This window comes from Sceloporus undulatus, chromosome 5 (genome assembly GCF_019175285.1).
Source record: "Sceloporus undulatus isolate JIND9_A2432 ecotype Alabama chromosome 5, SceUnd_v1.1, whole genome shotgun sequence".
In the NCBI taxonomy this organism is placed as follows: Eukaryota; Metazoa; Chordata; class Lepidosauria; order Squamata; family Phrynosomatidae; genus Sceloporus; species Sceloporus undulatus.
The window spans coordinates 107,743,106-107,768,948 of NC_056526.1; the positions used below are offsets into that span (position 1 = coordinate 107,743,106).

At 37.5% G+C, this 25,843-nt stretch overlaps 1 protein-coding gene across 2 annotated transcripts in view; it reads right to left on the reverse strand.

Annotated features, from left to right (window-relative positions):
* Positions 1-25,843, reverse strand: part of SEMA3E (semaphorin 3E) — a 201,463-nt gene that overhangs the window by 22,618 nt on the left and 153,002 nt on the right. Inside the window, exons 6-10 of one of the 2 annotated variants that reach the window (XM_042466429.1) lie at positions 16,976-17,095; positions 11,204-11,346; positions 8,368-8,482; positions 6,649-6,718; positions 4,215-4,359 (exon numbers count right to left, since the gene is read on the reverse strand). In XM_042466429.1, the coding sequence (XP_042322363.1) occupies positions 4,215-4,359; positions 6,649-6,718; positions 8,368-8,482; positions 11,204-11,346; positions 16,976-17,095 (593 nt within the window). Of the gene's footprint in view, positions 1-4,214; positions 4,360-6,648; positions 6,719-8,367; positions 8,483-11,203; positions 11,347-16,966; positions 17,096-25,843 lie in introns of both variants that reach the window. The other variant, XM_042466428.1, reaches the window with a different exon arrangement.

Below are 25,843 nucleotides of genomic sequence, written 5' to 3' on the forward strand. Positions count from 1 at the left end.
AGCGTTTTCCGTTCGGACACTACTCTTGAACAGAGTTATTAAGGCAAGCCTATACCCTTTGTAATAAAAATCATGGTTTAGAAAAGTAAATAGAAGACATTGATTTTCTAGTATTAAAACAGTTAAGTGGGATATGTGAACATTTGCGATCAGTATGGAAGTTGGTAAGTACAGAAGCTGGATAAATTGTAGGAAATTAAGCAATTGCTGAACTTGGGGACTCCAGGACATGATAGTCATTTGTCGCAAATAATTATTATTCTCAGTTAGTTTCCCTTAAGTGTGACTTTTCTAAGAAATATCACAGGCAGTAGCACCACTTCTGTTTCCTCACTAACTCAATGGAAACTAATCCTAGAGAAAGTCTTTCTCTTTACCAGAAAGAAAACATTATATGAAATAATTATGTTAAGGATAAGTTGAATAACTTGCATTCCATTGTCATAACCACAAAATGCAGAGGGGAATGTTCTATATCTAGTATCCAGAAAATAGCTTCGTGATTTGAACCAAAACTTGACAGGAAAGAAAAGTTAGCTTTGAGGATATGGTCTTTGCTGATTTTGAGTTAGAAAGGGTAAGACATTTACAGGAGCTTAAGTCTGACAAGTGACCTCCAGCAGTTTGACAAGTACTGTCTAGTTTTTCAGTTCTTACATACTTTGTGGAGTTGTACTTTGCCAGTTCTTTTCTTGATTTATAGTGCATTTTTAGACAGAAAGAGTCTGTTGTAGTAGATAGAATCATAGAGTTGGAAGAAACCACAAGGGCCATCCAGTCCAAAACCCTGCCATGGAGGAACTCATGATCTAAGCACCCCCAAGAAATGGGTATCCAGCCTCTGTTTAAAAAGAAGAAGACTCCACCACCTTGTAAGGGAGCATGTTCCACTGAAGAACAGCTCTTACTGTCAGGAAGTTCTTCCTAAGGTTTAGGTGGAATCTCTTTTTCTGTGGTTTCTAGGTTTGTAGTAGGTATAAAGGAAGATCTTGTACCAGGTTTGACATAGCAATAGTGTAACATGCTAGCAGATATCAAAAATACTTTTTCTCCATTTTAACTTATGGAGTTCACATGTTATCCTTGTTATACACATACTCTTTACAGTCTTCTGGGGCCTATTCATTGAACCTTATAAGATAATGGATAAGAGGGCAACAGTAGAATATAGGCAGTTTTATAGAAATGTGAGAGAATGAAAGTTGGAAGGGAGTTAAGTCAATTAAGTACAGTTTGAGAGAGCGGATGTGATTATCATTTTATCAGCCAAAGAGAGGTGTAGTGTTAAATCTGTTTATGCATTCAAAGTATTTGAGCAGTTGCTGTTACAGTGGCTTGCCAGCATATTTATTTTCACTCCAAATATTGTGATCCTGTTATTAATTCTATAATCCCTACTCTTGCCCTTAAGAAAAGTCTAGAATAATACTGTTTTTTTTTTAGCTACAACTCATGTTAATAGGCTCTCAACATTCCCACACTGAAATACTAGGTTCATTTTTAAATCTAGCAACCCCTTTTGAATGAGGGCCTTAGAAATAGCTGAAAATAACCAACAGTCAGGTATTGTGTTGATAAACTAATCAGGAGGCAGCAACTTCCTCTCCAGATGGTGATGCAGACTGTTTTCTATGTCTTCCTCTGCCACTGGAGCATTCATATAGTTTTTAAACCAGCACTACACCCACCACCTTCACTGATGTAGCAACTTCTGCTACTAAAGCATGCATATAGTTTTTACACCAGCACTACATCCACCACCTTCACTGATGTAGCAACACCAACCAACAGGATCTCAGCCAGGTACCAAATATATCAGAATTCGGTGTTTTCATCTAGGGCCCATTCCCATTTACCTGTAGATTCGATTCCTGAACTGAATCCTAAAACTGCTTCAGCAAACACAATGGTTCCCACTATGTTTGCGCTGGTTTCAGGATTCCGTTCAGGAATCGACATGCCTGTTTTGACAGGCTCTTTTTTTGAGATGACAAGAGAGGCTTCGTCCTCCCGGCCATACCTCTTCCCTCCCTCCCTCCCTCCCTCCCTCCCTCCCTCCTTCCTCTCCTCCTCTTTCCCCCGTGCCTGGGGACCGTGGCAGTGGCGGCAGCAGAGAAGGCTGTGGGCTCCAGCTCGTTGGATGTGCCTCCATCCAGCATGCCTCCATCCATCCTCCAATGACATCCAGGATAGAGGCATGTTCAATGAGCCCTGGCCAGCAGCCTTCTCCACCGCCACTGCCACTGCCGGGCCCCCAGGCAGGAGGTAAGGAGGAAAGGAGGAGGAGGAGGAGGAGAGGAAGGAGGGAAGGAAGGAAGAAAGAAAGGAAGGTGGTATGGCCGGGAGGATGGATGGATGGAGGGAAGCACGACCAGGGCAGAGAGGGGCTGCCAGGGTGGATTCCAATCCACTCTGGGTTCCCACTGAGCTGAATTGATTTATTGTCAAATAAATCGATTCAGCCCAAAAAGGAGCGGGAAAACCCAGCTCCCTTTTGACGTGGGTTAAATGGGGGGAAATCCTGCCTTCCCTCCCTTAGGAATTGATTCCAAATTGATTCCCAAGTGGGCACCATAGTGGTTTAAACTGGATCGTGATTTGACAAGATCTGGTTTAAACCATAGTGGGAATGGGCCCCTAGAGTGACATTCAATTACAGTACAACCCTAGAAATGGCAATTCAGAAATGCTCCATTGTTCACAATAGGGCACACCCAGGTATGTGTGTATGGAGATACATCCTGCTACTGTTAAAATAGATACACTGTTTTCCTGAAAAGGAAGTTTTAAATACTTTAATGCAAGTAAAGGATGAAGTTTCCTAACTTGTTATGGATTCTTCTGTTCAAATCTTGCTTCATGCTCTTTAATTGGAACCATTTAGGATTCTGCTGGAAATATTTTAGTAATCATTTATTTCCTCCTTGGATCTTGGAAAGAGTGCGGTTTTTAGAAACATTTCAAGCACAACCACAGTAGCAGGCGCTCCCCATTTAAATTGGATTTTCAATCAATAATGTGAAATAAAATACTCTTTATGTTTACTGGAAACATTCAGTCTCAACTTGTGGCAGGGCTGTAATTGACACTAATAAACTCCTGCACTTGTCAAATCGGGCAGTGTTTATTTTCTTTTTCTTGGGTCTTGGCTAGCATGAACTCTTTGCTCCGGTTTGGTTTTGAAGTGAATTTTCTAATCAGCCAGCAGTGGAATTTTCAACGGCTGCTTGTCATAAAAGGCAAATCATGGGGCTTTCTGCAGAAGCTGAAAGGTCTGCTTTTCCATGAGCTGCCACAGCTGATGAAATAGTAGTGCCAAATCCTGTTGAAAAGTTCCAACTCGAGGAGGATTTGAGGATATAATATTTTGATTTAAAAGGAGATATTTTTAAAGGAACACTTAGACAGTAACTAGGCCATCAGCACATGGGACAGGATATTTAATTGTCCTCTGGATTTGCTTTGAGATGTTGCACCACACTGGGAATCAAACAATTAAGATGACTGACTAGAGAGATGATGAAAGCAACTGAAGAAAGTTTTCTAGACTCTAGTAAGGATTTCCTACAGAATTTTTTTTTCCAGTTTTTGGGATCAAGTTTAATTAATAGCAATTTTTTCTGCACATGTGTATTCAGTTTCCACTTAGCCAAACTGGAAGAGTATGACTGCAGAAGGTAACAGTACTGCTCCTTAATGAAATTTCAGTGCAGAATTGGGAAAAGTTACTTTTTGGATCTCAGCTCTCTAAAACCCTTAACCAACGTAACAACAAGAAAGGAGTCTGAAGCGTAGTCCAAAAATATTTTCCAAGTCCTTTGTGGAATGTGACACAAAAGTAGCTCTGCACTCCTCTGCCTTCTCCAAAAGAATCCTCATTTCTGGATCAAATCAAGAACATTCTCCACAAGTGTTATTTCTGTCAGTAGTGACTACATTGATAAGAGCCACATTTTCCCTTCATCACAGTCATATTTCAAAGTGGATGCCATTCACTACTCTAAATTGGATTCTACATTTTCCTTAGTATAGTGAATGACAGCCATTTGATTACTCAAAAATATTGTGATGGGCACTAATCCTCTCAGCTGTTCCTCAGTCCCCATTATCATCAGGATTTCCCTGTTTTCTATTTTCAGAAAGTAGAAAAAACAATGCCCTATTTCATAATAATAACAATTAATAAACAAAATTATTATGGCTCTTGGACATACCGATCCAGGTCTTGGATATGGTACTTTCCCTTCATACACAGACCAATGATATTCAGGTCCTTCTTTATGAGCATATGGTCCATTGAAAGCTGCCCGGATACTAGCCATGTGATAGACACATATAGCATATCCTCGAAATATATTGCTAGAAAATAGAAGTCAAGAAAGATAATAAAACAAAGAGTCTAAATGCATTATAACTGGGCAGTTGAATTAGCCGCTGAAACAAAGCATGGCATAGAAATATGGAAAACCTCAAACAAAAATAGGTGTGCATAAACATACAGCTTTAATTGACAACACAGATAACGTTGTGCATTTCTCTTGTTATGAATCAAAAATATTAGCTAATTTGGATGGGTGTTCTTCATGAATTCATTAAATTGCATTTTAAGTAAATTGACCTGATTTGGTCCAACACAAATCTGAATGCAGTTATCTTTTGGGTCTTTTTGCCTCTTCCTAAGTGTTACCATGACATTTTAGTCTCAACAGAAGTACAAAAATGTGTAGCAGTACCAATAGCAAGTACATTTCGATACTGTTTATCAGTGAACTAGCACTCGCTAAATGGTTTACAATGTGTAAGCCAATTGCTCCCAACAAGCTGGGTACCCAACCTACAAAAGGATGGAAGGCTGAGTGAATCCTGGAGCCCTCCTCTAGGATCAAACTTACAATGTTATGATTTAACCACTACACCACCAGGGCTCCCTCTAACTCTAGCAGGTAATATTGCCTACTCCTCCCAGATTACAGACAATGTTATTTGCTTGAAAAATATAGAGATGTAGAGGTAAGAAAGGAGGATATGGAGATCAATAGATGAGATAATAAGAAGCATGGGGCAAAAGTGTCTAAATGTATCAATTTTCTTGTGCATGTGGTTAGCAGGGGAATTGTCACTGAATTGTCACTAGGCAGACCCAGATTGCTGACATTATGTGATTAATATAATATGTAACCAGGAGCTGCATAAAGTTCCCTATGTTGGTTCTTTGTAGTCTCTGCACCTGCCAGACTCCCCAGAGTACTCATTTCTGGTCCAAAAAAGAGTGTGAATCACCTCTCTTGGAAAACTCCAAAATTGAACAATCACCTTTTGAGTAAATTACTGAGTCTCCTGCATTGTGTAACATAATCTCTCTCTTTCTCTCTCTTTCTCAATATCTCTCGATCTCTTTCTCTCCTTGGTTTTCAAATGCAAAGTTGACTTCCAACCATTTTCACTTTTGCTTTTTCAGTTTTGGCAGTGTCCCAAGTATAGGAAACTGTTCCCTGAACAATCATAACTGTCTACTCCTGCTCTAAAACATCTTTGCATTAAAGAAGAAAGGGAGTGAAAATCTGTGCAGGTCTACTCAGAAGGAATGCTCCTTAAATCCAACAGGAATTAATCTCAAAGAATTATGTATATGATTGCAACTCAAAACAGGTTTGTACAAACTATCTAATCTCAATTATATGTAAAAATGAACATTAGAGCCAGCCTGGAAATTGCTCTCATCTATAATGTGGAATCTTCCTGACCTTTCCTCTCTGCACATCCACTGGGAAAATGGGATTATAAAATCAGTGAGATTCAGCATACGGTAATTCCTTTTCTTGGGAGGTTAGGCTGGCCCCCTCACCACTCTCCTTTCACCGGCAGGCAAAGACCTTTTTGCTAAAGTTAATGAATAACTGCTTGAAAAGAACTTTCTTATGGTGGTGGTGGATAGTCTGGTTTTAACTTCTCTGTGTGTTTTTTTTAATGATTTTATATTGTTTTAATTTATACTGTAAAAATGGCAATTTTTAAATTGTGCTTTAATATTACTGGGTTGTGGTTTTTTTTAGCTAATTTTGTTTCATTTGGTTTATTGTAGGTGCCTAGGGTCCAAAACCAGGAGAAAGGCAGCATATAAATGCAATAAAACAAACAACAAACAAACAAGACAAAGTTTCATTTCTGGTTTACTGTGTCAATGGGTTCTCAAGAAAATGAACTACAGTCAGCCCTCCACTTTTGCAAGTTTAACATTTGTGGATTTGATTATTCACGAGTTTGTCCACTGCATGGCTGGGAGGGGCATGTGTGTGCTCCTCTTCCTCCTCCACCCTTCTGGGCTTATTCCCTTGAGGAAAAAAGTCCAGGAGGGAGGAAGCAGCCAGGAAGGGCACATGACCGGACCTCCCACCTTTTCCCTTTGGTTGAGGGAAGCCAGCCAAAGCATGGGGGAAGGCAGGAGAGGCATGCATGTGTGGGGGTAGAGAAGTGTGTGCACACACCCCACCCACTTTCCTGCACATATTTGTAGTTTTTCCACTTCTGTGGGGTCTTGTGCCCCCTAACCCCTGCATATGTGCAGGGCAACTGTAGTTCTTTCGGAAAATAAGATTTCAGAAAATGTATCTACCTTTCATTGAGTGCCATCATATCATGATTTCTTACCTTGTAGTGTTGAAAAGTCCAAATATCACTGGGTTTTTGTTATCTCGTGTCTGGAGCAAAAATATATCTTCTGCAAAGTGGAATAAATATTAATTAATATAATGTAAATTACATATAAATAATATAGAATGTCAATAATATAAACATATAAATTATGAAGTATTGGTTAACAATCTCTAATTCTGAATGGAAATTGATTTAGTGGCTGCTTTTGCTACCCAGAAAGCAAACACTGTAGGTTTCTCATGATGGGAAGCCATAGTAAACCATAAGAGGATGTTGACATTAGCCTCACATCCTGAATTCCCACCAGGCTGGTTGCATAGTGTTTACACCACAGAATCGCCAAACCCCAAATCAGGACTGGGATGTTTACACAATACCCAGATCTAATTCAGGTTTTCCATCCCTTGTCCCACATTTTTTAAAACTTACCTTTTAATCCAGGTCTTCCAGAAAATTTGGAGCAAAACATAGCAATGATTTGGGGGGTGGGGGGTGGGGGGTGGGTGGGGGTGGCTGCCAGTCTCTCAAGAAGTTGCTCTGCAGATATATGTTGTCCTGGGCTTGCCTGAAGTCAGAACGAGGCTGGATGCTACCTGTGTCCTTATCAGCATCACTGGCAAGCTCTTGGGGACCACAGTCACCCAACATCTTCAGCACATGAGGGGCAAATTCATGGAGAATATGGGGGCTAGAATATTCTGGAGGCATTCCAGAGTATTCTGGGAAGTGTAGACAAGCTTATGGACTCACACTTTGCTCCCCATTTTCTGTTGGGGCCATGAAAAGTTCAATAACATTTACATCTGGGTTGATTAATCAAAGTTTACTGCTGTGATTGAGCCTTACAGTAAAGTTAATTTTGCCTACAGTTAGTTAAACAAAGCAACTTTATAGCCAATAATATTGTATGAAATGGATTTGTTTCAGATAAATTAGTTAAGCTTAACCACAGTTTGCTAGGACTGGGCAAAACAACAACTATTATCAAAAATTGGAGTAGAACCTTCCAATCCACTTCATGCATCTATGCTAGAGGAAGAGAAGCAAAAAGAGACCTGTGCAAGCTCAAGATTTGCTTCAATGTGTTTCTATCATAAGCAGAGCCATACTCCAAACCCCAGAGTTATACATTACCTGTTTTTCAGATCCTTTAGAATTCCAGGAGCTATGGTGCACCATTGTGACCACAGATTTTTTTTTTGGGGGGGGGGGGCTGTTGTTGTTGTGACATTATGGTCATTTCTGGACACTACTTTTTGCCTTTTGGGCCATTTGGGAGTTGCCTTTTTTGTGTACCTGTATGTGTGACTACTCAGAGGAATCCCCGAAACAGCATTTTTATCTGTCTTAAAGCTCCCCCCCCCCCAGTGGCTTATTTTTGGTGGTAAAATGGGGTTTGGTTGGGTAACTGTGGCTTAGGATGTCAATGTTGTTCCAAGAGTTACATTGCAGCCTCCTGAAGGGCCATGTGCATGATTTCAATTAATAAGTGGGAAATCTGGAACAAGTTGTAGGGGTCCAATTGTCATCAGCCCAAGAGATTATATCCAAAGGTGATGAGTGCTCAAAGAGTTGCAGTCTTACAATATCTGCAGGGCTGACATTTCCTCTCCTGTGGTTTATGATAAGGTATGAACCAGTTCATAGGATACCAAGCACTTCTGGACTCAAAGGTCATCACTGGGTAATGTCTTTATCAAGCATGAAACTCACCCAGTTCATCAAAATGTGTGTCAATGCCATTCATCCCTGGCACAGAACAGATCAATCTTGTTTTGAGAAAAGTTGTCCATTTATTCACCAGCACCCGTTGTCCACCCATATCATTCTGGAGATGAAGGAAAAAGAAAGAGAACAAAAGCTAAGGATCACGATGTTGTGCCTTAGAGGGTCCCTATTGCCTACTGCTTTATTAGCAGTTAGGGAGAGAAAATCTGGACCAGAACCATAAAATGAGAAGGATTTTTATGCACTGTTCTTATGGTGAAATTCTCCTTTTGAAAACTAACCCTTATCATAGCTTCTGACATATGGAGCAAATGATCTTATTAGAAATTGTACATTTTGTTCCATGAACAATTATATGGAGTAGGAGAAATAAGTTTTAATCACCCTGTATGATATTCCTGATCTATTCTAGTGGCAGAGGAAGACAACTATTGACAGTTATCTTATTTATGAGTTTCCTATATCACTAATTTTTTTGGTCAAAAGAACTTTGGAATAAAAAAATGTATACTGATTCAATGTAAGCATTGTCCAAGAAGTTTACTTTTGAATTTGAATAAGGAGATGGTGCAAAGCTTCAGTAATCATTGCTTTCCTAGCATCTTGAAAGGACAGGCAACAATTGTTTCTTGTTCCCTCATGACTGAAGAGAGACTATAACATCCTTCTTTTTTTTTTTTTAAAGAAAGACCTCTGATTCATGATATGACAAAGCAAGGTAGTTTCTCTTCAGACGTGACACAAAAGCAAGGGTAAGAGGACACAGAAATACAGTGTTTTTCAAACTGCCTGCTGAGCATCACAGCCCAAATGGATCTCAGATGCTACAAGTCCTTATAAGGATTGACTCAAATTAGTAGACAAAAGGTACAAGTGGCTGTTGGAATGAGTAGGAGAGGTTGTTTTTCTGACCACTTTGGAGTTTGGTGCCCCTATCTTTCCTCAGTTCATATGTTGCCACTGAGCACAGTCACCATTGCGGTTATGCTCTCTTTTATGCATCAGAGGCATCATGTGAGGACTTATGAAACTGCTTCTATACAGTAACTCTTACACACACAACATGTAGAATAGTTTATTTCATCAAAGGTACACAAAGAGCTCTCTTACAATCAGCATACATTTTTAACTATGGAGATCTTCTATGGGATCAGACTCTACACAGCAAGATTCTCTATGTATTATTATGGTCATCATGTATAGTGGTTCTATGCTTTTGTCAAGAAGTGATTTATTACCTAGACTGGTTCTAGGACCTTGAGTATGAACCTGTTATTTGTCACTGAATTATCAACTTGAAACCATAAATAGCTTATGCAGATTATTATTCCTAAACCTACAGTCTATCCAGGACAGAGAGCTATCAACATTCTCATTAAAAGTTGTGGTTTGGTACATATTTTTAATTAAAATCATGACCATAAACTTGTTTTAAGTGTCTGGATATTATTAATCCCTTTAAAATGATTACTCAGTTTTGGCAACTCAATGAGCCAAATACATTTGTCAGCTAAATTCTTTCTTTTATTAATCACCTTAGCATTAGCTCAGGGAGATTAGGAAAGAAGCCTCACATTTGTTTATTCCAGAACCCAATTACTTTACTGAACTCATGTCAGAGCATATGGTGTGAGTGCAGTAAGTTTAAGGAGAATGATTGCTTTGGGTAAATGCAGGTAGGACTTGGAAGAAAAGGAAAAAAAATATCAATTTGCAAAAGAAATGGCTTCACTTCTAAGGAGGAAACACACATAGAAGTGTTCTTATCACATTATACCCAAATGGATGGAGGAGCTCTGAGATGAGCTCTGAAATGACCAATTCTAAAAGTTTGCCACAGAAATACACTGAAACAACTCCCACTGAAATCTGGTACAGACATTACTGATCTAGTTTGTATTGATATGCAAAAAGGATAGCACTCCATTATTATTTTCCTTGGAAAAGGACAAGACTAAAAAGAGGTTTGTGCTCATGTAGAGTGTCTCCATGTGAGCAAAACCACTTATTTTCCAGTGTCCTCACTTAAATGGAGAATCTCCATGTAAAAAGGATTGTTTTTCTTTTCAAACTTGTCACTTGGCATAAGAGGAAAGTAACAATGTTTTCAAACAGAATAAAACACTCCTCTTTTCATTTGTTGATTCAAACAGGGCAAAATGGCTGGATAGAGCTTTTATTGAGGTTATTGTGACTTTCATCTCACCTGCACAAAAAGCTCCCATGTAATCTCAAGGACACAAACATTTCAGGAAACATGTATGGAATAAGGCTGTAAAGCTCTAATTCTGAGTACAATTATAAAGTAAGTTCCATTAAAATATATTGCTCTTCTAAGAAAAACGCAATATGGATTAGATTTTAAAAAGCACCACACCAAACCAAGCAAGGCTTTTTGGTTTCTTCTGTCATGCTTAGTGCTGAGATTTTGGGATTTAATATCTCCTCCCTTTGGGAACATAGGCATTTCAGAACTCAGATAAGGAACAGACCAAAATTTAACATGCAACCTTTCATTCAAGCAGCTCTTTCTTTCCATACCACTTTCTCATGCTTCACTTTATGCCTCTACTCAAGTTTTATTTGATGCCACTCAATATATGAGCTCTGCAGACCATATCTGAGCTATGCCAGAACCACAGTTTGGTGGGTGGCCATGGCTACATCAGTAGATGTTTGCCTGTTTGATATGGGTGCCTAGGGACTGAGGCTTGGATTTTTGCTACTGTTTTTCTTTCACTTTTAGCATGTTTCCAAAGTTGCAGAGAACAAACTAAGCAGCATACTGTAAATAAAAGGGTCATCAAAAGGAGTTTCTTACTGCACACACTCTTCCCACTCTGGAATAGATAGCATGAGCTCCTGTCTCCGCCTCTAATGCTTTTTCCGTAAAGAAGAAGTACACCTTGTTATCTTCCTGGTCTTCATTGTCAGGAATCAGAAAGGAGCTAACAAATTTAGGTTCTTTATGAGACAAAGAAAGGAAAAGAACAGAAAATGATCAAATTTATTCAAGAAACTCTGAGCATTCAAGCATACACATGCATGCCATGAACATGCTTAATTTTCAGCTTTGAAATAGTAAGATGCAGGCATTGGTTGGGCAAAAGTAGGCAACCAGGATCTGTCTGGACCTTGTTTTGGACTACTAATTCCCTTAGCTCAAGCCAACGTCATGAATATTAATAGACTATAGAAGCAATAGGCCAATATATCAGTCTGTCTATCCCACCACTGGAACATCTCTTGATAGGGAAATGAGAATTTCAATTGGTTTGTTTTTCAGATAATAATTTTCCTGTATGAGCAAATTTGATGGGAACAATTTTAGATTTTAAAAAATGAATGTGTGAGCATGTAAAACTGATTCAATTCACCCATCTAGGCAGAGGATTTGGGGTGCTTAGCTATGTTGAAATTCTTTCTGGCTTTGAATCACTGCATATTCAAGCATGTTTTTGGTCTTTAATTAGGGTTGTCACCTCTTCTTTCTGACAACCTTCTAACTTTTAACAGCTATAAAGTCTAATTAACAATTTGTAAGCCGCACTGATAGCCTTTTAGCTGAAGAGCTGGGTATAAATAATAATAATAATAATAATAATAATAATAATAATAATAATAATAAATTATTATTATTATTATTAGGCAGACTGGTGCAAGCACAACACGATCATCTCTGCCTTGGAAACTGTTGCACATAATTTATTTTGCCAGTGCAGACAGCTGAGCATTTTGTTCAGTTCATTTTTGCTATCATCTTTGGACCTTCAAAGTTGGGACTAAAACTAGCAGCAGATGTATCAGATTTAGTATGATGCTGACATGATAGTCAACAATCTATGGTGTTAGCTGTTTTGAACCTAAATACTATAGCTATTTAAATCTCTGGTTTCAGTTTTATTCTTATTTATTTGTGCATGAGTAAAGGCCCAGGATTTAGAAGTAGAAGTATGTAGGAAGGGGAACAGGGTGTCCTGGCGCAGAAAATCTCAAGGAAGAGCTGCTTCAACTTTCACCTTTCTTTGCACAAACTTAGAACTACATAAAAGACCTGACCTGCAACCAAAAGCTGGCATGCAGGGCATTGTCTTAAGGAATTAACAAAACTGCAGACATAAAATTAATCTTTCCAACCACCTAGGAGCTAAAAAGCAGCACAGCAGTAAAACAAATAAATAAAAATTGCAAGCCCAAATTGTGGTGATGGGGTAAGGGCTGGCTCCCACAAAGGGGAAATAATTTTAGATTGAATGACAACATATACTATAATATGGCGTACATGTCATACACAGGAAAATATGGTATCCTAACACTGGGTCTGCAGCTTGATATAGGTTGCTCAGCAGTGAACAGGTAAACAGATTCTCTCTGCTTTCTGAGTGAGAGCAGCGATAGAGAAAATCTTTATGTATACCTTCTAACTTCCTATTTAAACATAGCTACAGACTTTGGAAACCATGCTTTCTGTCAATGTGCTGCCCTATTTTTTGAAGCCAATTGGGATGAAAGATAGTCTTAACTTGGGTTTGTACCAAGTGGAAAGGATAATTTCTCAACCAATTCAAACACCTAGAAATTCAAAATTCTTTCATGGAGAAAAAACTGGAATGTTCTCCATTTTCTTTTCCCTTTAAAACACTTTTTGATTTTTTCTTAAATAATTTGAGGGAAACTCAAAATAGCTGCCTCCTTTAATACCTTTAATACTCATTGAGGACTGCCATTAGCTTACAGCTGTAAACCGCTTAGACACTGCTAGTTCAGTATGAAGCAGTATATAAATGAAGCAGTTTGATTATTATAAGTGACAGTAGTTGAATATATACATAGAACAGGTGAGAGGATTGTCCCTCCAGCAACTAACTTTATTGAAGAAATGCAGTGTTAAATAGCTCTCCCAATAACAGGCTGTAATTGAAATATAAGTTTGCATTTCTGTTTCTTCTCTTTAACATAAGGATATCTTGTATAAAGTCTAACATGTTTCAGATAACAGCAAACCAAAAGGCCAGGAGGAAAATGGGTGGTTAATAGTATGGTACTATGGCTGTCTAATGAAAAGTTCATCCCCACTGAGTTTAATAGCATCTACTTAAAAGTAAACATGCTAATGAAGTGGCAGAGTAGTTTGGTGAAGTTGAGAACATATTTTTTTCTTGAATTACTGCCTCAGTTTTATGAATTTTGAGTGAAACAGTGTCCCTAAAGTCCTGCCTAAAGTACAAACATATATGCATTTGCAACATAAGATTCCTGGTAAACAGGAATGGAACAGCAGAGCTTTACAACCACAGTCTCTAAGGAGATAAAAAAGACATACTTAAATGGTTTCATGTGAGTGAATCTTCTCAGAACATATGGAGAACATCAGATTTGAAAATATTTGTGTAGGTTCAACTTCCATATCAATATTTTTTTCATATGTTCAGAAAAGAACTAAGATCTTTTCCCAACTTCACTCTCTGGGGTTCATTAATTTTAATTTATATTTACCTGAAACTTGGCATGGAATTGATGGAACCATCTGCGGCTCTATACTAAACAAGAATCAGAGCCATTGAGCTATATGGACTTGGCACTGGGAGTAAGCCCTGGATGTTTGTAGTAATACGGGGAGGTGCAGGTTGAAACTCTTTTGTTGCTTTTGTTATCAAGCCAGAACCATGTGAAAACATCAATTTGAATTTATCATGGCAAACCAAATGCTAAAGTTTATATTTGTAATAGCTGTGAATATACATCCACCTCTGTAGAATTATCTAGCACTACAGGAAAGGATAATGAGCCATGTGACATACTGGCATTAATGAAACACATAACTTCTGTGCTAACCTAAACACCCCCAAAGTAACCTAAATACCCCCTTTTAACTTAGCTCCTATGTATGTCAATTTCCAAGAAAAACAACAACTCCACAGATTGTCTTAGTAGCATCCCTGGGAACTGCACATATAAACTAGAATCCTTTACCAAAATTGTTCCTTGGGAAGTGGACTTACATATGTGAGAAACCCAGAACATGATCTGACAAATTAAAAGAAATTTCAAACCAAGAAAAGGGATGCTGTTTGATCAACAGGGGACACATTATATGATTTGAATAAAATTAGAAGACAGAAGCAAATGAAAGGATGGTAGATTGCTTTTTTAAAGAAGAACCCAAAATGTTAGAAAGTGACATTTAAGAGGCCCTAAAAGCACTTGGAAGAAATAAATCGCAAGGATCAGATGGAATACCAACAGAGCTGTTTCAAGACATAGAGATGAAATCCATTCTGATTCTAACCATAATATGGCAACAAATATGATCCACAAAACAGTGGCCCGCAGAGTGGAAACACTCTACATTCAATCCTCAGGAAAAAAGACATGAAGGATTGTAGAAATCATCAGAGTGTTGTATTGATATCCCATGCAAGCAAAATGATGTTCAAGATTTTATAAGAAAGAATTTTACCATATATAAAACAAGAAATATCAGAACTCCAAGCTGGGTTCAAAAGAGGAAGAGGACCTGGAGATCATATTGCTAACATATGTTGAATCATGGAGAATTTCAGAAGAAAACAGCCTGTGCTTTATGGATTATAGCATAGCCTTTGATAGGCTTTAACAGGTATCACAAAAAACTATGGTTTGCTCAAAAAGGGGGGAACAGAAGACATTGCATTTTATCACTCTATTAATTTATACATCAAACATAATAATAATAGAGAAAACAGGATTGTAGCTGGACAACTGAGGTGCATAAATCTGAAGAAGGAACACCAGCAACTTAAGATACGCATAGACACCATATTACTTCAAGAAAATAGCAAGGACCTGGAATGTCTGAGAATGGAAATGAAGGAACAAAGTTCAAAAGCAGGGCACAGTAGACTATTAAGGGAACAATAAAAATGACCACAGATGATTTGCACAAATTTAACATTGGTAATGAAGACTCAGTAATAGTCAAGATTCTCTATACTTTGGCTCAGTCATTAATCAACATGGAGACTGTCATAAAGAAACTAGAAGAAGACTAATACTTGAAAAGCCATCCATGACAGAACAGAATTAGATAAGATCCTCAAATGCAAAGATATATACTTAAATACCAAAGTCAGAACCATTCATGTCATATTATCTCCAGTTTCATTGAATAGTTGTAAAACCTGGTCAATGAAATCAGCCATGAGAATCAACTCATTTGAAATGTTGTTCTGGAAGAGAGTTCTGGGGATATTGGTACAAAACTACAAGAGGGGGGCAAAGTGTCCATTCAAATAATAATTTGCCTTCAGTCTCTTAATTTCCAGCATTGCAAAGAGTGAGACACAAAAATCATTTACACTTAGAACACTTGTAAGTATGTATTCCTTTGGTAACTTTGCCTTCACTTTTCCCCAGGATGAAAAACATACGTTTCTAAATACTCAACTGAAGTTTTAAGTTCAATTATAGAAAGTTGGAGACTGCCAAAAACATGAATAAAGAGGTCTTATAGCAAACCAAGCATGATCCAAGCTTTGGCAATCCTTCTTCACATCCATACTCCATGCACATATCATATGGAAAGTGTGGTTAGACATGGAGAAAGGATGTGTGGAAATTTGATGGAAAGGGAAACATCAATTGATTAAGATACGCAGATGACAACATATTGCCAACAAAAAACAGCAAAAACTTTGAATGACTTCAGAGGTGAATATAAAGAAAACAAAAATAATGATCAGAGAGGATATATGTAAAGTGTGGGGCAAAGATTGAAATTGTGGAAGAGTTTCTGTACCATGGCTCAGTCATTAATCAAAATGGAGACGGTCAAAGATATCACAAGAAAACTGTGAACTGGAAAGGCAGGTATTGAAGAAACTAGGTAAGATTCTCAAGCGTAAAGACATATCATTAAATACCAAAGTCAGAATCGTCAATGCCACAGTACTTCCAATTTCTATGTATTGAGATGACAGCTAGACCATGAAGAAAGCTGACAGGGAAAAATAATAATGTAGTTTTGGAGGAGAGTTCTGCAGATGAAAAAAAGACAAAAGAGTGTAGGAGCACATTAAGCTTGGACTCCCCCTAGAAGCCAAAATGATAAAACAGGATTCACTGGGAAAGATGATAATGTCTGACAAAATGAAAGGCAATAGTAAAATAGGAAGGCAACAATACAGGTGGATTGCTTCAATCAAGGAAGCCTTGGCCCTGAATTTGCAAGACCTGAGCAGGGCTATTAATGACTGGGACTCTTGCAGGCTTATCTTTTTTAGGTTGTCATAATTTGAAGTGTCTGCTGTTGTGTCTCTTCCAAATTATGGCAACCCTAAAGTGAATCTATCAAGGGAGGTTCTTGGCAAGATTTGTCCTCTGAGGCTGAGAGAATGTGACCTGCCCAAGTTCAAAACTAGGTTTCTTTGGCAGAGCGAGGATTTGAACCTTGGCCTCCAGAGTTGTAGTCCAATGTTCCAATGGCCAATGAAGTCTAATGCTAGCTCTCTCCCAAACTGGACTTGATGTTCAAACAACAACAAATATCTGCTCTCTAACTTGGCAAAAATAGTAGTTTCATTTTTAATGAAGATGTCTTACGGACCCCTTGTACCTTTCAGCAGTCGGTCATCATCTGGTTCAGTCCGGATGTGTGCAATGCGGCCCATTGTGCGGAAGATTGCTGCATCTCTTCCCCAATAGTCACTGTACAGCCCAGCAAACAATTCTCCACCTGAAGAACAGATGTATCAATAATAAGCACAGAGGAGTGCCATGCTTAAACAACATTTGACAACTTCTGTTTAGTATGAACAAGAGCCATTTTACACAAGCAGCATCAAAGTTAGTAAACCTTTTCATAAACTGTTACCACTGCAGCAATACATACTTGAATGTTCTCCCACAGCCTTCTCCCTCAAAAAAGAATCTCCATGCATGTAGAAAGCTAGTATGTCAGTAAGCAAAGTTCAACATAGATTTCCCCATGCCATTAGCTGTATTATTATGTTCAGGGACTTCTCTTCCCCCAAGGAGCAGCATTCGAGCTGTAATTTGTCATCAGAGCTGAGGATAAAACCAAGTCTACTTCCTTTTGGTGTGTATACACCCCTTGCCTAAAATATGCAGACAATAGAAAGGAAGAGGACTAAACATACTAGGCATTTTGCAAGTGTCACGAATGGAGAGCTATGCATGGCTCAACATACAACACTCCATGTAAATGAACCGGAGGCAATTGAAGATTGTGAATGATTATTTATTTCTTAAGAAGAGATTTTGTAATAAGCCTAAATTTTGGACTTTTCTGTTTCTTGTGCATGAATGTATGTACACTCAAGTCACCTGTCCCTTTATGGAGACCGCATGAATTTCATAGGTTTATGAAATAGGCGTTTTTGCCATTTCCTTCTTCTGAAATATAGTCTACAGCAGCTCATATCTGTTGGCAATCTCCTGTCAAGTATGATCCAGCTTTTATTTTTGGGATGTTGGTGGGGAATTCCACTAGCCTGATGATTTCTTCTAAACAAAAACATTTCTTACTTGCTTACTTAGCTTACTTGCTAACTTAACTAACTTGCTAATTAGCATACTTGCTAATAAGCTTACTTGCTGTTCACCGCTATGATCTTTGGAATAGCAGAATATAAATAAAACAAATTAATTATTATTATTAATTAATTAAATTATTCTTCTTCTTCACTAGCCTGATGAAAAATTCTGGGAAACACAGTACAGTGGGCCTTTGGCATCTGCTGGGGTTTGGGTGTAGGATGCCCCATAGATACCAAAATCCATGGATGCTCAAGTCTCACTACAAACAATGGCATCGTAAAATGGTATCCCTTATTAGAAAAATGGCAAAATCAAGATTTGCTTATTGGTTTTTTATTATTATTATTGTGGCATGGGATATTTTCAAGCTGTGGAGAGTGGAATCTGTAGATGCAGAGTCCATGGATAAGGAGGACCAACTATAGTTTGTTGCATGCAGCTAGGCAGTTGACCAAGGATGCTTACAGGCTACTTCACTGGCTACTGGTCTGTTCTTGGGCAGAATTCAAAATGTTGTTTTCAACCTTTGAAGCCCTACATGGCTTGGTCCAAACTATCTGAAAGACCATTTCTCCTAATACAAATGAGTTCAAGGGATTTCTCTCAGTCCCATGACCTTCAGAGGTGCATTTGGTGAGGACTCAGAAGATGGCCTTCTCTGTGGCTACTCTCAGGCTGGTCTGTGGTTCCCCTCTCATTCTGCCAGCAGGTGAAGATATTATTATTATTATTATTATTATTATTATTCAAGAAAACCTTTCAATTTTAATTATAGAGCAGTCATGTGTGTGTGTGTGTGTGTCCGTTAAGTGATGTTGTGGCTGTAGTACTAGCATTTAACCACTGCATCACCAAGCTGCCTTTAAATTAAGGGATATCAAATAAATTAATTAATAAAGGATGGTTCTAATAAAGGTATTTGGAGTTTTGTTTCATGGACCAATCTACTTTTCAAATCATAGTGGTACTTGCTTCTCAAAGTGTATTTCATTTATTCATCACAAGATGGCACTTGTATACCACAAAAGAAAATGAAGCAAGTGCTTACGCAGGGAAATAAAATCAACTCTTTGCCTTTCCAAATGAAACTTTGTGAATATTTTATTGTTCTTTTACCAAAAATCCCATATCCTGACTTACTTTTAAACTTATCCTTAAGCAAAGCTAACATATCTGACACAATTAACTATCTTTAGCCATTTTTAAAAACTATATTCTTGATATTCATGAGTGCTATTGTATTTTCTGAAGGATTTGCCATTCATATTTGCTGTTTGCACAAAAATGAGGAATTCATTTTGGTTTAAGTGGTGTATTTGAAATTAATGGTGCTATAAGACTAAATAGTGGTTTTGTATAGTATGAAGAAGTATAGAAACTATAGCAGCTATAGCTATAGTAAGCTCAGAGATCAGCCCATGTGGAGTATTGCCTTAGGCTTTGCTTAATTGACAACCATAGTGCTTTGCAATCCATGTGCTACTGAAGTAAAAGAACATATTAGCAAAGATTTGAAAAATAACTCCTTAGAGACAATATATGGGACGGCACTGAAATGTTAGGCTCTCCAAATACCGGAGCAATCATTTCATGTGCTTCTTAATTGTGGATTGAATGTCGTTGCATATATAGCCAAAACTGTGGTGGCTCCCATGTCAATGGGGCAATACATATATTCCAGGTTTCAGGCCAAACTTTAAAGAAGCTATCCAAGATGTTGACTCTATGCTGTAAATAAGCTTCAGCACCTTGGACAGATATTTTAAAATCTGGGCTTAAACCTGGATTCACTACATCACTGGCACAGGATCCACTAGTTACCATCCAAACACAAGGTTAGAATGTGCAGGAGAATCTTGAAGATTGCAGAAATAAGTATAGGAGACACTGCAATGACTATACATGCATGAAGTCATGTGGAGGGGAAAGGACAGGAAGAAATTTCCATCTTTCATTGTTTGTTTGGTTGTTACATCCTACTTATTTGTATTATTGACTGTTGTTTTTAGGTCAGTGTTATGTGTCAAGCCAAGAAAGAAAGAAAGAAAGATAAAGAACGACGAACCATTTTTGTCTAATCACAATAATAACCTATTACCCAACCTAATCTAACTTGACACCATTTTAACAGCTATGGCTCAATGCTATGGAATTCTGAGATCTGTAGTTTTGGAAGACATTTAGCCTTTTTTTGTCTGAGAACTCTGGTGACACAACAAACTACAATTCCCAGAATTGCATAGCATTGAGCCATGGCAGTTAAAGTGTTGTCAACTGAATTATTTCTGCAGTGTGGATGCAGCCTTAGATGCAGAAATTTGTTTATAGATGCCAATACACATGTTGACTAAGGTAAGTCTATTTAGGCTACATTGATTTCAATGAAGTGTTCAGATCCCTCAAATGAATAATCCTATTAATACTTGCTTGGAATTAAATATCTAGAGGCTCACTTGGACTTTTAGTCCATATGATAGATCTGGAGATATAGCAGAGTTTATTGATGCAAACAACCCTTTTCAAGAGTTTCAAAGTACTGGTGAACATACACACATACATCTTGGATTATGTATGCATAATCCACATTCTTATGTAAATGATAACAATCCCAGATTAATTTTGTACCATTTGGAAATAGTTCTTTCTTTCCCTGCTTTTCAGACACATGACAGTAAGTGTTAAGGTAACTGTCAACATTCACTGGGAACTGTCATTCACAAAAAAATTGACTGGGGATTGTCGGCAGTCCTGACTGAATTCTGACATTTAACTAGACATTAAATAGAATGTGAACTGAAACTTGTATAAGGAATTTGTGCACATATGTGCTCTGCATTGTTTTGTTTTCTCAGATTAGACATTGCTGGCAGATTGAAGACTATGTATAAGTGATGAGATGAATTCCAAAGCTGCATTTTTGAAATTTTGTTCAGTGGATAAATATAATTTCTTCAAGGAAGTATTCTCTGATCGAGAGCCAAGTGGTATCTAGAACTCGGTACATCCAGCACCCTGGGGGTATTTGAGCATTTGCAAAGGCATTTTCACTTTAGACACAGAAAGGGCCATTCTTACTGAAGAGAACTTGTCTTCAGTTTGAGATGCTGCTATCATTTATAGTCAGATTTGAGATATAACCTGTGAATATTGTTGGAATCAAACATTTCTCTTGATAGATATGAAAGAAGCCCTGCTTTAGATATTGAACTACATACGTAATACAGAAAACATAGGACATAATATTATAATAATAATAATAATAATAATAATAATAATAATAATAATAATATTTTTATTTATATCCCGCCCTTCCTATGATCAGGGCGGCTTACATCAAGTTAAAAACAACAATCCACATAATACAAAAAAATTAAAATACAAAGCATCAAACTATTCAATAAAATAACAGACGGAAAAAAAATATAAAGTTAAATACTTCAGATCCTTTTCTGATTTCAAAAGAATACACCAGAGAATAGGCTTAACCTTTCTATTGAAGCCACAAGAGATAAAAGGCTATGTTCTTGACCGGGACATATCTTTTTAAAAAATTGCAATATATGGGGGGGAAATTGAAAGTAGAGTACCAGCAACTTTTAAATTCCATTAACATTTTGGATTGTATGCAATGTTTGTTATTGTTAAGTGTCTTCAAATCAACTGTCTTTTCATAGGGTTCTCTTCGTAAGATTTATTCTGAGGAGGTTTGCCATCACTCTAAGATTGAGAAAGTTGATTATTTAATCCAATAGAGGATTCCATTAATGGAAGACAACAAAGCTGAATTCAGCCAGTTTGAGATTCTTACATTTAAACACTTTATTATTATTTAATTATTGGTTATTTATATTTTAGATATTTAGGTTATTCATAAAATCAATACAAGTTAATAAGTGGTCATATCTACAAAGTGCAAAAGAAATTTACATAAAATGTAAAACTATAGAGTAGGTAGCTCTTTGTTAATAAAATATACATACACATATGTCATCTTGCTAGTGACACATGCAGGTTTAAGTTTCTCTACTCAATTTGTTTTTTGTCTGTTTTTACTAGGTTCAAGAGTCATTGCCAGCTGATGGCACTGTAAGTGGAGTTGTGCTTGTGGTATACAGAACAGCATGTGCATATACATTGTATCTATGGTTTGCCTTTGTGCATGGTGCATTGCAATTCCTCAATGGGTTGTCAGCCAAGTGCATTGACCATTGATACTCATATGTTGTGTTATGTCAGTATTCAGTGTAGGGGCTGCATAACATAACTCTGCTGGAAGATATTTATGCTACAATGAAGTGACATAAAATGTACTGTTATTTATCTATGACAGTACAGGAAGAATATCAACTCCTTTGAAATGTGGTGCTGGGAAAGAGTTTTATGGATATAGTGGATTGCCAAAAAAGACAAATAAATGGTCCTAGAGCAAATCAAACTTGAATCTAGGATTCAAAATGACTAAACTGAGGCTGTCATACTTTGGATATACCATGGGAAGATGTAACTCCATAGAAAAGACAATAGTAAGGTAGAAGGCATTAGGAAGACAGGAAGATAACAGATAAATAGGGTCTGGGTCTGCAAGACCTGGGCAGGGCTGTTGATGATAGGTTGATTTGGATGCCTCTTATTCACAAGGTCACCATATGTCAAAGTAGACTTGACAGCAATTTGCAGCAAAAACAACATGTCTATAATGACACTGAATGCCTTTTCCCATCTGCTCTACTGTTCATGGAGTAGGATCTCCTAATTCAGGCTCTCACATCCCTGCATCACTGCAGCTCTGAAGATAGCTGTTGATTTAACAACAGCTAATAACAAAAGCCATGTAAGTTGGTCTTTTTTGCTTTTATGCCTAATGTGGAACTATTTCTGCAGGAAAAATCAATATACTGTTGTGCTGTCTCTGAGCATCATGATTTCTGATCTCTAAATTGGAAATTGTGGGGACTAAACCTGTTAATCAGGACTTTTAAACACTACCAGTGATGGCTGGTGTTTTTCATGTACATGGGCAGGTGAATCTTCTCTAGGGTTCACTCTGAACTTTAAAGGAACTATCCAACATGTCAAAATGTAACCTTAACATAAATCCATCAAGATACAGGCATGAGAACTACAGTCAGTGGTGGGAATAAGTAGTACCTTAACCACAGAGGTGGAAAAGATCAGGATTAGAAATAATGCAGATAAGAGTGTTACTACTGTACATTACAGATCAAAAACTATCTTCCTCAAGAAAATTATTCTTCTTTCTAAAGATACTATGGTCTCTGCAAACCGCAGTATCTGTGATCTACACACAAGATACTGTGGTCTCTGTCAACCTGCCAATAAGCTCTATTACCAAGCAGAACTTTGCTTTATTGAAAGCAGACAGGAGAATTCATTTGTTTCAGATACATGGGTCAAAAAATTCTTTCTGAAATATATCTAATCATTTAGCATTTCATGTACAATTATCCATGGTTGAAGATCTGTTTTGCTCCTTGATTGTAACTCAGAGCTTATTATAAGTTTTCCCATTCAGAAACAGAAAGATTCCTCACTGGCTCTTTTTAGTATAAGATCAGGAGACTGAGATTTTTTTTTTAACTCACAAAAAATTTAAATCAAACAACAACAATTAAAAAAGAAGAATTAGGATTGGATGTGTGGCAACAGAGGCTGCTGAGCTTGGAGGCAGAGTGACTAAAACTGGCTTTGAAAAACATTTTTTAAAAATAGATGCAACATTTTTAAAAAGCCATGCTGTTATCATTATATCCTTTCCTTTCCAGGACAGTTTTGCATCTGCATCTATAGTATGCAGAGTGTATATATAGTATGCTCCCAGATACAGAGATGCCATAAGCATGAACCTGGACAGGTCATGATGACATTTAAGTGAACTTCTCATGAGTGGTCATACTGGGGTCTGTGTAAAAGACCCATGTAAATTAATGGGTGTAAGTACAGCTGCTTTCCACCACCACCACCACTCCAACTGTGTATATTTCCTCTTGAACGTGACAAAGGTTTGTTAACCTAAAGCATTAAGCCAATCTTTCTGCTAACTCCCCATCCTATTCCCTGGGGGTTGTCTTAATCTTTTCACTGCTTCATTAAATCAGTGTAACTGCCATCAACCAAAAATATTCCTTTTGTAACTCTGAAGTTAAAACCATCAACCAGCTGGGAATCCTATTGTTCTGAGATCCCTAGACTCTATAAAAAGCCTGCCTTGGCACTGATACATTGGCTCAGTCTGATATTCAGCTGAGATGCTGCCAGATTTCAGATTGACCCCTCAACACAGGCTGCCCACCCCCACCTCATATTGTAGACAGTCTTGTTGAGCCACTGTCACTTCCATCATCCTGTTTGGAACTTTGTTTCTGGACTGGTAAGAAATTGCCTTCTTTCAACCTTGCTACAAGCTATTACCTTTAATTTCATTTGTTCTTGTGTATGTGTGAATGCTAATACATGAATGATGATTTTCCCCTTTGCCGTTAGTCAATAAAACTAAGTTGTACTTAGCACCCTGGAATTCTAGTTTTTTGGAACTGTTAGAAAAAGATGAGATCCCTGACTCTCTAAAATTACCCAGAGTCCTCTCCCTGCCATTCATTTTCAGCTATTAAATTCCCCTATTATATATTAATTTGTGTGTGCCATCTCAGTAACTTAGCAATTTGGGTAAAACCGCATCGATCCTGAATAGCCAGGACAATGATGATTAGGGTTGGAAAAATGTTCAAATAGATTCATTAAATGAAAAGGGGTTTCATGAGTGTCTGGAAACTTTCATAAGGAGAATCCCGGACCTATTCTATGTTTCAAAATAAAATAAAATAAAATAAAATAAAATAAAAATAAAAAGTACATGGGTTTTGGGTATAAATCATATCTCTGTGCAGAAAATCAAGATTTTTGCACAGAAAATCAAGTTTTCTGTGCAAAACACCCACATGTGACATTTTTGCACAGTAAGTCCTATACTGCAAATAAACCTTAAAAACTGTGCTGTTTGAGGACTTTCTAACACCAGAAATAAAAATAGTAAAATTATTCATTCTTGTTCATTAAGAATAAAATTTGCAAAGACTGACACCCATAGGATTATCATTTATTTTATGGGTTGAGGAACTAGGTCTGTTTACTCCTTTCCCATCATACCCCAAGGGCTGATTTAACACAGTGCCATTATGATCAAAGCCATTGTGAAGTAGTGGTTTGAGTGTTGGACTATGACTCTGGAGGCCAAGGTTTGCAACAGATTATAATCACTGAATGTGCTGTAAGTAAGATGAATATGGCCTAAGTTACATGTAAGAATGTTATAATAGCAAGGAATGATATATTCATCTTCCCTTTGTAATACATGAGATATCTGTTGTTAATGTTGTTAATTTTATATATTCAGAATTATGGGAAAGCAAGTTTGAAACCTTATCTTTCTAATCTGAAATCCAGAACTGAGATATGATTAATACAACTGAAGAAGACTACATAGTCGAAATGGCTCTATAACTCTGGAAGTAGTTGTCTGATACCTGTGCCATCCCGTTATTTTGCTTTCCACCCGACTGGAAATACATATTATATTTTTTGCCTCACATTGACGGTCATGGGTTAACCATTTTGAGAAGAGGACTTATTTTCATCTCACTACTCCATGTAATTTACAGCACAAGTCCTGAAAGGTGACCGTTAGAGGACTTATATCAACAACTTCATTGTTTTTCCCCAGTATGGTGAATAGACATTCTATTGTTCACTGATACATTTTGAATTATACATGTGTTTGTAATAGCATAACAAAATATTTTTGTAGTATCATATTGGTGTTCGGTATTTGTACTTAGTGCTATATAGTGCAGCAACACTTTGATTTTTCTTCTCTCCTTGGTCTAGACTTGAATCCCCTTTCTGCCAT